The sequence below is a fragment of the Hyperoodon ampullatus genome, assembly GCF_949752795.1.
Source record: "Hyperoodon ampullatus genome assembly, chromosome: 8".
Lineage (NCBI taxonomy): Eukaryota > Metazoa > Chordata > Mammalia > Artiodactyla > Ziphiidae > Hyperoodon > Hyperoodon ampullatus.
The window spans coordinates 102,176,333-102,191,472 of record NC_136921.1 but is presented as its reverse complement, the minus strand read 5'-3'; the positions used below and the strand labels follow the sequence as shown (position 1 = coordinate 102,191,472).

Sequence of the window (15,140 nt, the reverse complement as noted above, 5' to 3'; positions counted from 1 at the left end):
TCCCAGCATGCTCTTTGGCCCTCTCCCAGCTGCTCCCTTGCCCTCTCCCAGCTGCTCCCCTGCCCTCTCCCAGCTGCTCCCCTGCCCTCTCCCAGCATGCTCTTCAGCCCTCTCCCAGCTGCTCCCAGCCCCTGGCCAGTGGGCTGTCAGAGTTTTCCAAAGGAGGCCCCTTCCGCCAGAGGTTCCATTCCAGCCGCAGAGGCTTTGGTGGGTACCTTCCGTGCTGTCTGAGGCGTCAGGTGTGGACAAGGAGCAGGAAGAGGCCTGGGCCCTCCCAGCCCCCGTCTAGGCCCACCTGGCCCCTTTCCTAGCAGAGCTGAGACCCTGACCTCACTCCCCACAGCCATGCCCATTCCTGTGGCCTCCTCTGGCCCCTATCCCCATCTGTCACTCACTGGGGCTGGTCTGCAGAAGCCACAGAGCCATGGCCCAGCTCTCTCTCCCTGCCTCCTTGGCCCTGCCCAATGAGGGGACACTTGCCAGGGTCATTTCATTCCCCTCTTCTACTACACTCAGACACAACCACCAAAGTAGCTCATTCTAGACTTAGCACACCTGAGTGGGGAAGGTCTCAGGTACAACCCAGTCAGGGTATTTAGAGCCCTTTGGTCAGGAAGTCCTCCCTTGGATCTAACCACTGCCCCCAGGCTGCCAACATAATTAAGGCCCTCCTGTCACTGGCCCCTGGCCTGTAAAAGGAATTGCTAAGGATGCCCTTCAAGTCCCTTGCAGTTTTTGGAATCAGACAAGTGCGGGTCTGAATCCACTCCCAAAGCTGGATGGCCTTGGGCAAATCACCCAACTTCTCTGAGCCTCAACTGCTTCATCTGTGAAAGGGGCACAGTGACACCAGCTGCCTTACAGGGTTGTTACAGGCACCCGCAAGCCATCTACAAATGGCCAGGCCTGGAGCTTGCCACTCAGCCAGGCACAGTTGACACTTAGATTGAGGTGCCCAAATCAAAGCCAGTCAGGTCTGCTCCCGCATTAAACCCTGCAGATACCACTCTCCTCACAAGAAGCTTCTAGAGATCCCACTTGCCTTGACATTCAAGGTTTCCCAGAGCCTGGGCACAATCTAATGCCAGCTCCCACCCCAACCTTAAGTGTTACCAAGGACCTAAGGTATACCCCTGCCCCCCCTTCCTCTCCCCCACGGTCCACACCCAGTGCCGGTGCTCCCTCTTCCAAGAAGTCTTCCATGACCTCGCCAGCCCACACTGATCCTCTTCTCAAGTTCCCCTAGCCCACAAACTCAGCTCTTGACATTTTCCACCTGGCAGCCACAGTTCCATTTTCACAAGCTCCCTAAGGCCAAGGGCCACCCACACTCACCAGCTGCTTGTTGAAATTCTGGACACACTGTTCAAACTGCTCATCCTTTGTCTCGTCCGCCTTCCCCAGTTTCTGGAGGACCTGCCAAGGCAGAGGGAGAAAGAAAGTGTGTTACTCTGAGAAGGGAAGTAGCCAAACCAAAAGGGCCCTGTCACCAATACCGCAGACCTCTCCCCACCCCAGCCAGGGTTGGGTCCGGGAGGCCCATGGCCAATAGCACCCAGCCCAGGGCACCGGGACCATCAGAGGGCTTGTGGCTGCTGTGACCCCCAAGGGCAGGACTGAGACCCTCCTCATCCTCTACACAGGGCTCACCCAGCAGTCAAGAGGAGGAACTTAGGACACACTTGCTGTAGTAACCGAAACAGGAGTATGAGGGGTCGGGCGCCCCTCCTAGCTGACCTTACACTGCACCCCTGGGTGCTCCACCCCCACCCTGGCAGCTGAACATGAGGGGGCCAGTAGGGGCAGCCCCACCTCCCCACAGGACTCCCTTTTCCTGGGCCCAAGGCTCATAAATACCAGAGGGAGGGGCAGGGAAGTGACCACCCCAGGACCAGGAGGGCAGGGAGGGCTGGCTGGGCGTCAGGCTCTTGCGGTCCCTGGGAGTCGGCTCCCAATCTGACCAGAGTTTCAGTTGTGACCCATTCTAGCCCATATCTAGACTCCCTCCCACCCCTGGCACTCACACTGGCACACGTGCATTCACACACACAGGCGCACAAGGGCCCACACACGTGGGCTCACAGCCACACACTCTACTTCCCGAATCCCAGAGGCAGACTCTCTCCTCTGTGAGTCACAGCTGTCTCTTCTCAGCTGTGTCAGCAGAGAGGACATTGAGGACACAGATGGGGAGACGGGTGGGTAAAGGCAGAGAGAGAGAGAGAGAGAGAGAGACCCGAGGCCGGGAGAGGGGGAAAGATCTAGAAGAAGAGGGAGCCGGACCAGGAGCCTGAGAGGAAGCCCTGGCCAGAAGGACTGGCCCACCAGGTTCTCCCAGACTCCCGTCTCCCAGCTCCTGTCCCCCCAATCCCAGAGTTTTCTATGGGCAGAGAGAGAGAGAGAGAATAAAGAAGCAAGGAAGGAAGCAAGGAGGGCGATGGGAAGACAGCAGAGAAAAAACATGAGATGGGGGTACGAAAGGGGATACTGAGGCAGACAGGAGGTGGGGTGTGCAGGGATAGCGGGAGGCAAAGACTCCCCTCCACAGGCCTGGGCAGGCAAGCAGAAAGGACAACACGGAGATGAGGGGCGGCCGAGACGGCGGCCAAGACCCAGCAAGAATGACAAGGAAGCAGGTGGTAGTGGGTGAGGGTGGCAGGTGGAGGAGACCAACAGGTGGGCCCCTGGCAGGGATGAGTACCAGATGGGGCGGGAATGCCCGGCCAGGGTCCTGGACCGAGGGATGCCCAGCCCCGGAACACAGGCTGGACCCTTCCCACCCCTGACTGACCCTAGGATGGCCCGTGCTGCCCCGCTCCCCCTCCCCCAGCTGCCCAGGAGCCAGGGCGAGACCACTCAGCTCTCAGACCCTCTCTCTCATCACGGAATGCATTCGGCCATCTCTTGCCAAACGCCCGCTCTGTGCCCGGCCCTGTTCATCTCTGCTGGGGCAGCAAATGATTCAGACGTGTGTCCAGTCCCAAGAGAGAGGGAGGTACACGAGCCTGCGGGAGCCCAGGATGGAGATCCTATCCAGGCCGGGCAATCAAGGAAGACTTCCTGGGGGAAGTGGCAGCTCAGACGGAGGGGAGAGCTTGCAGCAAAGGCGAGGAGGACCAGAAAGAGGAGGTCCGTTACCAGGGAATTTCAAGTCGCTCAAGATGACTACAGGTCGCAAAGGATGGAGAGGAAAGGTGAGAGTGGCGGGTGTGGGGGCAGCGGTGCACTGGGGAGCAGCCCGCCAACAACTTTGTGCTACAATAGTCAGGACACTCCATGGGCGAAGTGCAGCTGGGTGCCAAGGGCCAACACAGGACTGAGAGGAGAAAAGCAAAACCACGAGCAGGAAAACGGGCACTTTGGGACTTCCCTGGCAGTCCCGTGGTTAAGACTCCACGCTTCCAATGCATGGGGGGGCGCAGGTTCGATCCCTGGTCAGGTAACTAAGATCCCACATGCCGCATGGCGTGGCCAAGAAAAGATTTTAAAAAAGAAGAAAGTAAAAGAAAGAAAACAGGCACTTCCCTCAATCCACAGGCTCCCCATTCCCCTGGCAGCCACATCCGGCTGGCCCCATGGGAACAGGGTGGAGCTGTGGGGATGCCCAGCCCACTCGACACTGAGCACAAGTAGGTGACTCACCCCATCAATGCCCACCCCACAGCCCCACCACCTCCAGAGAGAGAAATGGACCACCAGGTGGGAAAGAACCTGCAGAAGTCAGCAGGGGCCACTGGAGCGAACCATCAGGCAGGAGGACTGGGCAGTGAGCCTGTCCACCCCCTGCCTCTCCTTCTCCCTGAGGAGATGCCCTCCATCAGTGAGGTCACCAGTGCCCGCCCGGCTATCAGGACTCCTGAGAATGCCAAGGCCCCAATGTACACACAGACGTGCACACCTGGCCCCAGGCATCAAACACAGCTGTGTGTTTCCCCCAGCCAGCGGAAGCCACCAGAGAGAGCTTCAGGCCTCGAGAAAGAGGCCAGCCATGGTGAGACTATGCCAGGTGGTGAGAAGAACCCTGAGAAAAGGGACTCTGACCGTCTCTCTCAACCTCAAGTGCCTTGTCGGAAAATAAAAAGGACATTAGCGGGCTTCCCTGGTGGCGCTGTTGTTAAGAATCCATCTGACAATGCAGGGGACACGGGTTCGAGCCCTGGTCCGGGAAGATCCCACATGCTGCTGAGCAACTAAACCCGCGAGCCACAACTACTGAAGCCCGCGCGCCTAGAGCCCATGCTCCGCAACAAGAGAACCCACTGCAATGAGAAGCCCGCGCACCTCAACGAAGAGTAGTCCCCGCTTGCCACAACTAGAGAAAGACCACATGCAGCAACGAAGACCCAATGCAACCAAGTAATTAATTAATTAATTAATTAATTAATTTTTTAAAAAAGGACATTAGCGCCCACCTTAAGGCTCATGTCTGTAAAACATCTCTGTACCTGGCCCATAGTAGGTACCCAAGTACGGGTGATCCCCTAAAAGACTTTCAGAACAGCCTTCACACAGTTGATGGCTGGACCTGACACAAACCCACCCTCCCAGTCCAGACAGATGGCATCCCAAGATGCCAGACAGAAGTCACGTGCACACACTCTGTACTTGAATGCACGGGCATGCATGTGCACACAGCAGACTCCTATTCATCCTCCAAAACCTTGCTCAGGCGACACCTCCTCTGTGAAGCTGCCCCTGCCCTTTCCCTCCTCCACCCCACTCTGTACCACTTAGGGCCTGTACTGACTCTCCTCCCTGCCTGAGTGTCAGCCTCTGGCCTTGCCCAAGCCTGCCCTCTCTGTGTCCCCAGCTCCGTTACAGGGCTGGGCACAGGGTCGACACACAACATGTTCTCATCTGAGCTGTTAACTTTGAGGTTAACTTTGAATAAAAGAGCCCATCTCTCAGTTTCCTTTTATGCAAAATGAGAGGGTCGTGTATGGAAAGTCCTCAGCCTGACACGCAGAGAGCTCGCCATGAAGGTGGCTGTTAGGATCAGGGTGAGATCTGGCATTCACACGAACTTGAGGTCTGGTCTTGGGTAACGTGTGTTGGCTCCAGTGGGTCCCAGCCCTGCAAAGTCCGTGTGAAAGGCAGTGACCAGCACGGCTCCATGTGACCTCAGGCTAACTGCTTAACTTGCTACACCTCAGTGCCTGCCTCTGACACGGGAGTAACTGTACCCACGCCACCGTCGAGGCTCAGGGCATCGCCCAGTGAGTGTGTGCTGGCCTTGGCCTTGGTTATTGCTCACTGTACCCATCCCACTTTAGAGACAAGGGGAAGAGGGCACATGGCCTGGGTCCTCGTCTTCAGGGGGAGCTCCCAGTGTGGCTACTGGGGGAAAAACAAGCTGGGCACCACCTGCCCCGGGCCAGGAACCAGGACAGAATTTGGTGCAGTAAAGCTCCACAGCACCGATGGCTACCTGTCTGCCACCCTCCATAGCTGGGGCTCCTGCCACGCCCCAGACACTGGGGAAGAGGCCTTTCTGACCAGCCTCTGGGGTGCCCAGATCACCCTGCCACCTAAAAGCCGCTGGGCCATGCCCGACCTGTCCCCACTCCCACAGAGGCCCCAGGGTGGCTCTGTCCAGCCCTCACCTGGGACACACACAAGCTCACAGCCCTCTCCTCGCCGAGAGGGGAGCCCCAGCCATGGGCCCTGGGGACAGAGATGCTCCATCCATTCAACGCCCGGTTAGCAGGCCACGTTATGCTCAGGCGACCACTGCAAGCAGCGGGGAGCGCTGGGTGTCAGGAGGTGCAGGCCCCAGGGGCTCAGGGATACAGGACCACTGAGCCGGGTTTGGAGAATGAGCAGAAGCTAGGTGCACAGGGGGCTGGCGGCTGCTCCCTGTCCAGGGCTACCGAGTGGCTCGGGGAGCCCCAGACCCTCCTGTGTCACACTAAGCGCACGCTCGTCACGCATGTCTCCCCTGTAATAAACAAAGGGGAGCCTTTTTGACGATGCGACGGACGACACCAAGGTGGCAGTTGCTCAGCCCAAGCCCAGCGGTCCAGGAAGCCTTATGGGTGCCACCCCGTCGACTCTCAGCACATACTCAGTGCAGCTGGATAGCAGAGGGTGTGGAGAGCCTCGGAAGGACCAGCCCCGGGCAGGGCAGAAAGAGGGGAGCTGGTGGCAGAACGAACCTCCCCGACAGCGCCCATGGGTCAGCCTGTCCGGGCTGGGCTGTGACCCAGGGCCAGCGGCCCCTCCCTGGGTGGGCCAGGAGGCTCACAGGACACGGCTGAGTGCCTCTAAGTGCCAGGGCTCGGCGACTGCTTCCTGTGGCCGGGGTGCTGCAGGGAAGGGGGTGCCCCTTCCCCAGCCTCTCTCACGGCCCAGAGGCCTCGTCCGGGCCATCTTGCCAGGCCCCCTCCTCTCCTCCTGGATGGCCAGTGGCCCCAGGGGACAGGCCAGCTGTGCCACACACCCGGCCACCAAACCCAGAAGAACAGAAAGGGCCCCCGGGGCCAGTCTCGTTCGAACTAGGGACCAATTATCGCTCACTGCCCCCTCCTCACAGGTAAGTGTCCTTGGCTCCACGGGACAGATGGCAGGCACGTCGGGACACACAGCCAGGAGTGAGCACAGGGCTGCTCCCAAGCTCCAGACTGGAGGACGGGCACCCAGCAGACCTGGCCCCCTCCAAGCCGCCCCCGCCCAGCCACCACAGCGCAGGGGAGCAAGCGTGCAGGCACTCACCCCTCGGCTGACCCCAGGGGCCCCGCTCAGACCCCTCCCTCCTCCCAGAGCGTGCCCCGCCCCCTATAGGTGTGGGACACACGCCCACATCTGAACATGTAGCATAGGGCTGGCGAGAAAAGCCCAGCCCAGGGGCCCAGGACGGAAGCCCTGGTCCCCAGGCTCTGGACCAGGCTAGAAAAGCCCTTCTAGAGACCAGCAGAGATGGAGACCTCCTCCCGCCTCCCCCAGCACCCGGAGCCCTCACGCTCACACACACACAGGGGCGTTCAGCTCCCCCGGGCACCCACCACCCAGCCGCTGAGACCCCCGCCGGCCTTCACCTTCCTCATCATCTCCTCTGGCACCGCCACGGCCACAGCCTCGGTTGAGGTTGGTCACGGAATGAGCTGCGCCCGGGCGGCTGGGCGTCACCACTGCACTTCCTCCTCCGGGCAGGGCCTGCGGTCAGGGGACCACAGCGACAGGATGCACGTCCTTGCAGCCTCACAGAGGCTCCCGGGCACGCAGGGGCACACAGACAGACAGGCAGATGGGCAGGTGGAAGGCCAGGCTCTCCCAGGGGCCACACAGCAGGGACCCATTCGGATGGAGACACGCCAAGAGGCAAAAATGAAGAGGTGGCCATCAGAATTGGGCCAAAGGCCACCTGGTGGCTGGAGCTGCCCCCTCCCAGGATATTGTGCCCCAACTTTCCACGGCCTCAGGGTCTCTGGCTCATTCCCCGACACCCTGGGGTGACCCCCTGACTCCTGCCTGCCTGCCTGCTCCATCCTCTGTGCCAAACAGCGGGATGGGCCGGCTTCATGGTCCTCGAGCCCAGATGCTGCCCGGGCCCCCCTGGCCCCCTGTGATGGACGCCTGTCCCCACACTCCTCCCAGCCCTCTAGTAACGTAGGAGCCAGGTGGGCAGGGCCTCAGCAGAGCAAGGAGGGAGCGGGGAGAGGTAAGCCCCAGCCCACCAGGCACGGCCACACTGCACAGGCCCCCTCCTGACTTCTAGTTTGAAATATAACCCCCATAGGGCTTCCCTGGTGGCGCAGTGGTTGAGAGTCCGCCTGCCGATGCAGGGGACACGGGTTCATGCCCCGGTCCGGGAAGATCCCACATGCCGCGGAGCGCCTGGGCCCGTGAGCCACAATTGCTGAGCCTGCGCATCCGGAGCCTGTGCTCCTCAACGGGAGAGGCCACAACAGTGAGAGGCCCGCGTACCGCAAAAAAAAAAAAAAAAAGAAAAGAAATATAACCCCCATAAATGGCAAAACAAGTTGACAGAAGAGTACAACAGACTGCTATCTGCACTTCCCCCAACTCACCAATTGCTACCACGGGCCACAATTTTTCTCTCTTTCTCTCTATTGAAACAGTTTCGTTCGTTTGTTTGTATGTTAGCCCAACCACTGGGAAGTAGGCTGCAAACATCACGACCCTGTACCCCGAGTCCTGCACCCCTAACGACGTCGGCACATTTCCAAGGATAAGAATGTTCTCCTAAATCCCCGCGGTACCATGGCACCCCCGATGTTTACTCTTTACTTATTACTATTACCCAATATACGTCCATATACAAACATGCCTAGTTGTCCCCCAAATCTCCCTTAGGTCTGGGTTATTTGGTTTTTGATCTGGGATCCAAACACAGTTCATAGTTCACACATTGCTTTTTTTTTTTAATTGAAGTATAGTTGATTTACAATGTTGTGTTAATTTCTGCTGTACAGCAAAGTGATTCAGTTATACATATGTATACTTTTTCATATTCTTTTCCATTATGGTTTATCACAGGCTATTGAATATAGTTCCCTGTGCTACACAGTAGGACCTTGTTTATCCCTCCTTTATATAATAGTTTGCATCTGCTAATACCAAACTCCGAATCCATCCCTCCCCCTTGGCAACCACAAGTCTGTTCTCTATGTCTGTGAGTCTGTTTCTGTTTCGTAGATATGTTCATTTGTGTCATATTTAGATTCCACATATAAGTGGTACCTCTTTCTGACTTCACTTAGTACACACTTTGCTTTTTATTGTCATGTCTCCTGTCTCCTTTAGTCTAAAATATTCCCCCACATACCTATTCACTGTACATATTTGTTTCTCTTTCATGATATTGACATGTTTTTTATTGCAGTACAGTTGATTTACAATGTTGTGTTAGTTTCAGGTGTACAGCAAAGTGATTCAGTTATACATATATATTATTCTTTTTCAGATCATTTTCCCTTATAGCTTATTACAAAACCCTGAGTATGGTTCCCTGTGCCACACATTTTTTAAGAGTACAAACCAGTCCCATGGAGCATGCCCTACACTCCAGATTCATCTGCTCATTTCCTCATGATTAAGTCCAGGTTAAACACTGTTTTGGCACGCATACTACAAAGGTAATGTGGCCTTCAACAGCATCACCTCAGGATGCCCCCTGCTTCCGGTGCTGAGCTTGACCACTTGGTCGGGCAGTGTTTGCCAGACCTCTGCTGTAGAGATGACTTGCCTCTAGATAATTAACTAGTCATCTGAAAGGCGATACATCGCCACTGTGTGACTGTCCACGGCCAATAACTTTTTACCCGATGTCTTTATATCCATTTAACACTTTACTACTCAAAGTGGGGTCCACGGACCAGCGGCATCACAGCCCTCTGGGAGCCTGGCAGAAATACAGAATTTCAGGCTCCACCCCAGACCTGCTGGATTCGACGATGCATTTTAACAAGTCCCCAGCTCTCTGTGTGCACTAAAGTCTGAGAAGCTCTGTGCCTCTCATCTTTGCCTGAACCAACTGTTATCGTGGGCTTCTATCACCTCCTCTATATTACCTGGAAGGCTATAAAGAAGTCCTTCCCCTGGTCTTGCCTTTATGGGGATGTTGTTATGGACTCTTGCCTCCATTTTGCATTCAATGTGCTATAGTCTATTACCATCATTATTCTTTCTGATGCTCAAACTGTCCCAAATTCGGCCAGTGGGAGCCTGTGGACACACCTCCACTAGCCTTTGAGCACCTCCTTGCTTCCTGACACTACGAGATGCTCCAGGCTCAGCGGGTCCCTGCCCCGGCCCTAGAATCAGCCATTCCTCCAAGAAGCCCAGGTTCCCTTCAGGGGAGAGGTGTGCTCACTGCTCCTGGGTGTCCTGTTACTAGGTCTTTCCTTTCATCTTTATGCCAGGCCTAGAGCTATGTATTCTCACCGCCACTTTAGAGATGAGAAAAGGAAGGAATTTGGCCACAGGGCAAAGAAGGAGCGAAGCCAGGACCCCGTGGCTGAGCAAGTATGGCCCAGATCTCGTCTGCTGTGGAAAGTGAGCTAGACTCGAGGCCCTGCAGCTGCCCACTGGGTCCGTCCCTGCCGAGGCTGAGGCCACACCACCTGGTGACAGCCCTGGGGATGCAGAGGCGATGGGCTCCTCCGACAGTCGACCCTAGCGCAGGGATGCCCTGCTGGCCTGGCCGAACGCTTCTTGGCACTGTGCAGCCGTCTGGACCCCTTGGGCCTCTTCTTCCAGTGGGCCTTGGCACCCCCATTTCATGAATGAGAATGAGACAGCCTGGGACCTGGGACCCTTTGCTGCAGTGCTTGCACCTGGACACACCTCTCCGCGAGCAACAAAATATAAAGAAACTATATGGGACTAAAAATAACTGCGTGCATGCACAGTTGGGGCAAAATTATGGACAAAAGATACAAAGAGACCAAAACACCCAGCTGCCACTTTTGAAGAGCCCGGAGCAAAAGCAGGGGGTCGGGAGCAAAAGCAGGGTACTGCGCATGCCCCCTGCACACAGCACCACCAAGCGGGTGGGCAAAGCACCTCAGCCACCCCTCCGGCCCAACCCCTGGACCCACCCCTACCCTCACCCCATATAAGGAACAAGCTCGCCCCCCCTCAGGAAGCAAGCGAGCAAGGGAACCTGTTGTGTGTTCTCACTCCCACCAGCTGCAGAGGGGGGCCCCGTAAAGCCTTGCCTGAATTTCTGGTCTGGCCCCTAGTCAGTTTCTATTGCTTGCGGAAGGCCAAGAACCCTGGCCGGTATCAAGGAGACTGTGGGCCGGCCAGGACTGGACCCAGGGCTCCTGACTCCTGGGTCCTTTTCCCTGGCTGCCGCTGCTGGGCTGCAGCCCCTGCCCCCAGCTGGCTGGTGACTACACCGGGGCTGCCTCTCCCGCCGAGGGCCCGTGAACTCACTCACGCAGATGCATCAGGCACCTCTGCCTCCAGAACCACAGTGCTCACGCCCAAGGCTGGCGATCTGCTGGCCAGTGTGACACGGCTACAGCCCCAGGGCGGCCGCTGCACCCTGGCGTTGGGTGGGCACCAGGCAGAGAGCGGCTAGAATGAGGGGTCTGGCCTCCCTGGCCCGGCTGTGGCCGGCAGTGGTGGGGAGAGGCTCAGGCTCCTGCCTGGAAGCAGAGCCCAGGGCCCGGAAAGCCGGTCCAGAGCACAGGGCTTCCAGAACGCATGGCAAGGGGCCCTCCAACAGCACTCCTCAGCCCTCCTGGGGTGCCAGGCTGGCCACACATCAGGCTCAGCCTGACGACTTCCCCAGAGGGCAATGACTTTTTAAGAAAGATAAATGTTAAAACGCCGGCCTTGGGCAAGAGCCAGGAACAGCATTCCAACCGCAGCAGGCAAGAATGCCCCCCAACGCAGGCCCGTGTGCACACTCGCGTGTCCGCGTGCTGGTGCTCGCCCATGTGTCTGCACACAGCCCCACACACGCTCCCAGACACGGCTCCTGCCCCGGCCCTTCAGTCGCCTCTGGACACAGTACGAAGGTGGCAGGAGCCACACGGAGGCCACAGAGCCAGGCAAGAAGCAGAGCGGAGGCCAGGAGACGGTGTGGGAGAAGAATCTGGAATGCAGAAGGGAGCTGGGGAGAAAACCAGAGAAAGGGAAAGCAACAGTCTCCCAGGGGGGCAAGCCAGGCTCCAGGCCCAGGAAGGGCCACCTCTGGGCCGGCGGGTCTCAGGCCAGAGAGGGGGTCCCAACTCCAGCTCCCTCTCCTCGGCCCAGCACACACTCAGGGCTGCCCCCAAGAGACAGCCCCCTTCCCTGGTTCCTCTGTGCCCCCATCCTTGCTCGGCACCTCCGTCTCCCCAGGCTGGCTGCAGGAGGTGACAGGAGAGGCTGCCACCTGCCTTCCTTTCAGGGGAAGTCTGTAAGCTCAGCTCACACCCCGGCGGGGGGGGGTACCCCTCACCATCGGATGTCATCTCTCAGCCACGCACCCGCCCAGCCAAGCTCCCCATGGACTGCATGTGCCCCTCTTTCAAAGCTCCACAAAGATCATAGTGCAAGGCATGACCCCAGGGAGCCCTGGCCAAGGACGCACCTTGAGGGGGGCCCACCACCCCTGACACTGCCTTACAAGTGGGCTCATATCACCAGGACATCCCAAGGTGTGACTGTTGGTCCCATGTAACAGATGAAGAAACAGGCTCAGAGAGGTCACTCAGCTACTGAGTAGCAGAGCCAGGACCCCAAACCTGACGGATTTCAAAACCCAAACCCAACTTGTGATTCTTTTTTTTTTTTTTTCTTTCGGCCACACCACTGGGCTTGCAGGATCTTAGTTCCCCAACCAGTGACTGAACTGAACCCGGGCCCTCAGGGCAGTGAAAGCTCGGAGTCCTAACCACTGGACCGCCAGGGAAATCCCTCAACTTGTGATCCAGGGATACAGAGCCGCCTGGGGGTAACAGGAAGCGTGTCTGTTTACTACAAAAGATGCCTGCTCCACCTTGCTGCGTTCCAAAGATTTAACTGGTAAAGAAACCACTTTTGTGACATAAGCGGCACAGATTGTGTATTAGAATGCAAAGTTTGCAAACATGTTTGCAATGAAATACAAAACTGAAAAACATTTCCAGGTTCCCCTCCCAAGCCTCCCTGAAGCGCCAGGGCCCCACCCCACTCGGTGATCTATTTTTCTTCACAAGTCCTCATGTTCTGGAAGTCGCTATCCCCTGACACCAGTCCACGGAGACTCATCATCCTTTTCTGTGGGCCCTGGTAAGAACGGCTGACCGACTAAGGAAGCCAACGGGCCTCTCTTGGGAAACTGTCACTCTAAAATTATCTCCTTCCTCTTTTAGTGATTCTTCCTTTCCTTTAGAAATACTGGCGAGAGTGAAAAGTGATGTTTGGTTTTCTTTTTTTACGTCCTTAACTGGTACACAAACACTTGGCCGCCATGTATGTCAGACCCACAACAGCGCCTTGAAATACGACAGTCTGGCCGAAACCAGCTTACTTACTGACTTACTCCCAGGTAAGGAGTTTCCAGATGATTCCAGCCAAGAAACCCTGCCCTCCTCTCCTTTCTCCCCTCCCCTCCCAGGAAGCCTGAAATTCCAGCCTGTTCAGCAGATAAGCCAGTGGCCAGAAGCCAGAGCAGGGCCACCCAGACCCCAGAGGAGGCTAGGGTGGGCTGCGGTGGGTGGAGGAGGCTGGAACAGCCCCTAACAGAGCACCAGGGATCAGAGGCAGCAGGGGCCGAAGTTGGGATGGGGAAGGGGTTGGGGGGTGCGGGGCGGAGGCTGTCACAGATCAGACGCAGCCGCTTCCCGAGAGCCTTACAAGCATTCGCTAAATCCCATGAGAGGGAGGTATTCAGATGAGGAAACTTGAGGCCTGGGACTTCCCTGGCGGTCCAGTGGTTAGGGCTCCACGCTTCCACTGCAGGGGCCCTGGGTTCCATCCCTGGTCGGGGAGCTAAGATCCCTCATGCCACGTGGCGTGGCCAAAAAAAAAAAAAGGTATTATAGATAACTATCAGGCAGTAAATTAATAAAAATATGTTGTAGAAAGAAAAAAAAAAAACACAAAAACTTGAGGCCTAATGCCCCTGGTCTCAGGGCTAAGTAAACAGGAGCTAGAATCTGAACCTGGCCATTGGTTCCCAAACAAAATGGCTCTAAAGGAGCCCCTTTCCATATGGGAGGAATTGGGAGGGGGTCAGCCCACATGGGGTGCCCTGGAGCCCCAAGGGGGCACAGGAGGGGGCCCAGGCTTGGTCATGACTGGCTCCCCTCCCCTCAGGAACCACCCGCCAGTCTGAGCCCATTCCTGGATGTCCACGGAACCAGAACCAGAAACAGGCCTCCATGTGGGTAGGAGAGCTTCTGGAAGGGCCAGGACCACCCAGAGGGGAAGGCCACTCCCTTCCACAATCAAGCATCACCCAACTGTCCAGACCTCCCCCTCTAGCCCTCACCCCACCCAGCCCACCCTCCAGTGGAAGAAAGGGACTTTTCACCAACTTCTCGGGGTGGGCCCAAACTGCTCCCTCCTCAGGGACCCCCAAGTGATTTTGGCCCTCACAGCTCGGATGCAATGGAGGAGTCACCGCCCCTGGACTTGGGGATTTGGCCCCTGGGTTGTATGGGCTGGGACTGGAGCTGAGGCTTGGCTCATCTGGGATGCCCTCCCCCAGCCTGGAAGGCTGTGTTCTCCAGGGCACAGAGCAAGGCCCCCCGCCCTGGAAGGGCCGGTGCTCCAAGGGGGAGGCATGTCCAGTGGCGATGTAAGTCTCTGAACAGACACACAGCAGGGCACGGAGAGGGCGGTGTTCAGGGACGTGACCTCTGTGACCTGATGAAGGAGCGAGACCACACCAGGCAGAGGGCACAGCAAGTGCAAAGGCCCTGGGGTGGGAAGAGCAGGCCAGAGTGTGAAAGAGGGCAAGAGGGCAGGCGTAGGAGGAAGATGCCCTGCAACACAGGTGCCGAGCCCTTCACATGGAAGGAAGTGCTATTATTATCCCCACTTTGCAGACATGGAAACTGAGGCACTGCCTTAAAAACTCCCCAGGGTCACACAGCCAGCCCGCAGGGTGGTTAGGATCCAAACCCCGAGCCTGGCTCCAGAGGCTAGACCCTCCAACCACTGCACCAACTGCCTTGGCAGCCAGGGCCAGGCCACAGGGCTTTGAAACTCCAGCGGGGAGCAGGAGGCTCTGGAGAGCTGTGATCTGACCCACAGGTTTAAACCCACCAGGCTGCTGCGTGGGAACAGACTGCAGAGCAGGTTGGAGCAGGGAGCCCACCTGGGTGACTACAGTGACCCAGGTGAGAGGCCATGATAGTTCAGGGCCAAGACAGGAAATGGCGAGAAGTGCTCAAGGATGGGGTGACAGGGAGAAAGCTGAGGGGGGCGCCAGGTTTGAGCAACAAGAGGGAAGGAGCCTGAATCACCCGAGGTGGGGACACCTGGGGGTCACAGAGAGTCTGAGGTCCCCAGAGGTGTCGGGAAGGCAGGGAGGGACAGCCAGGACCCCTGGTGCAGCCAGGACAGGCCCCATCATTGGGTTCCTGTTGCTCTCCCTCCCCACCCACCGGCCCCCTCAGTGGCTCCCACCCCTGGCCAACAGCTCAGGGTGGTGACCAGCTCCGTGTCTGGTCTGGACAGCAGCTGAGAGAAGGGAA

At 57.5% G+C, this 15,140-nt stretch overlaps 1 protein-coding gene across 15 annotated transcripts in view; it reads right to left on the bottom strand.

The window, feature by feature from the left end:
* Positions 1-15,140, bottom strand: part of BIN1 (bridging integrator 1) — a gene marked incomplete at its 5' end in the record, with an annotated part of 57,232 nt that overhangs the window by 26,414 nt on the left and 15,678 nt on the right. For all 15 annotated transcript variants that reach the window (XM_079710318.1, XM_079710326.1, XM_079710329.1 and 12 more), the window contains one exon: positions 1,336-1,416. In XM_079710318.1, the coding sequence (XP_079566444.1) occupies positions 1,336-1,416 (81 nt within the window). The remainder of the gene's footprint in view (positions 1-1,335; positions 1,417-15,140) is intronic.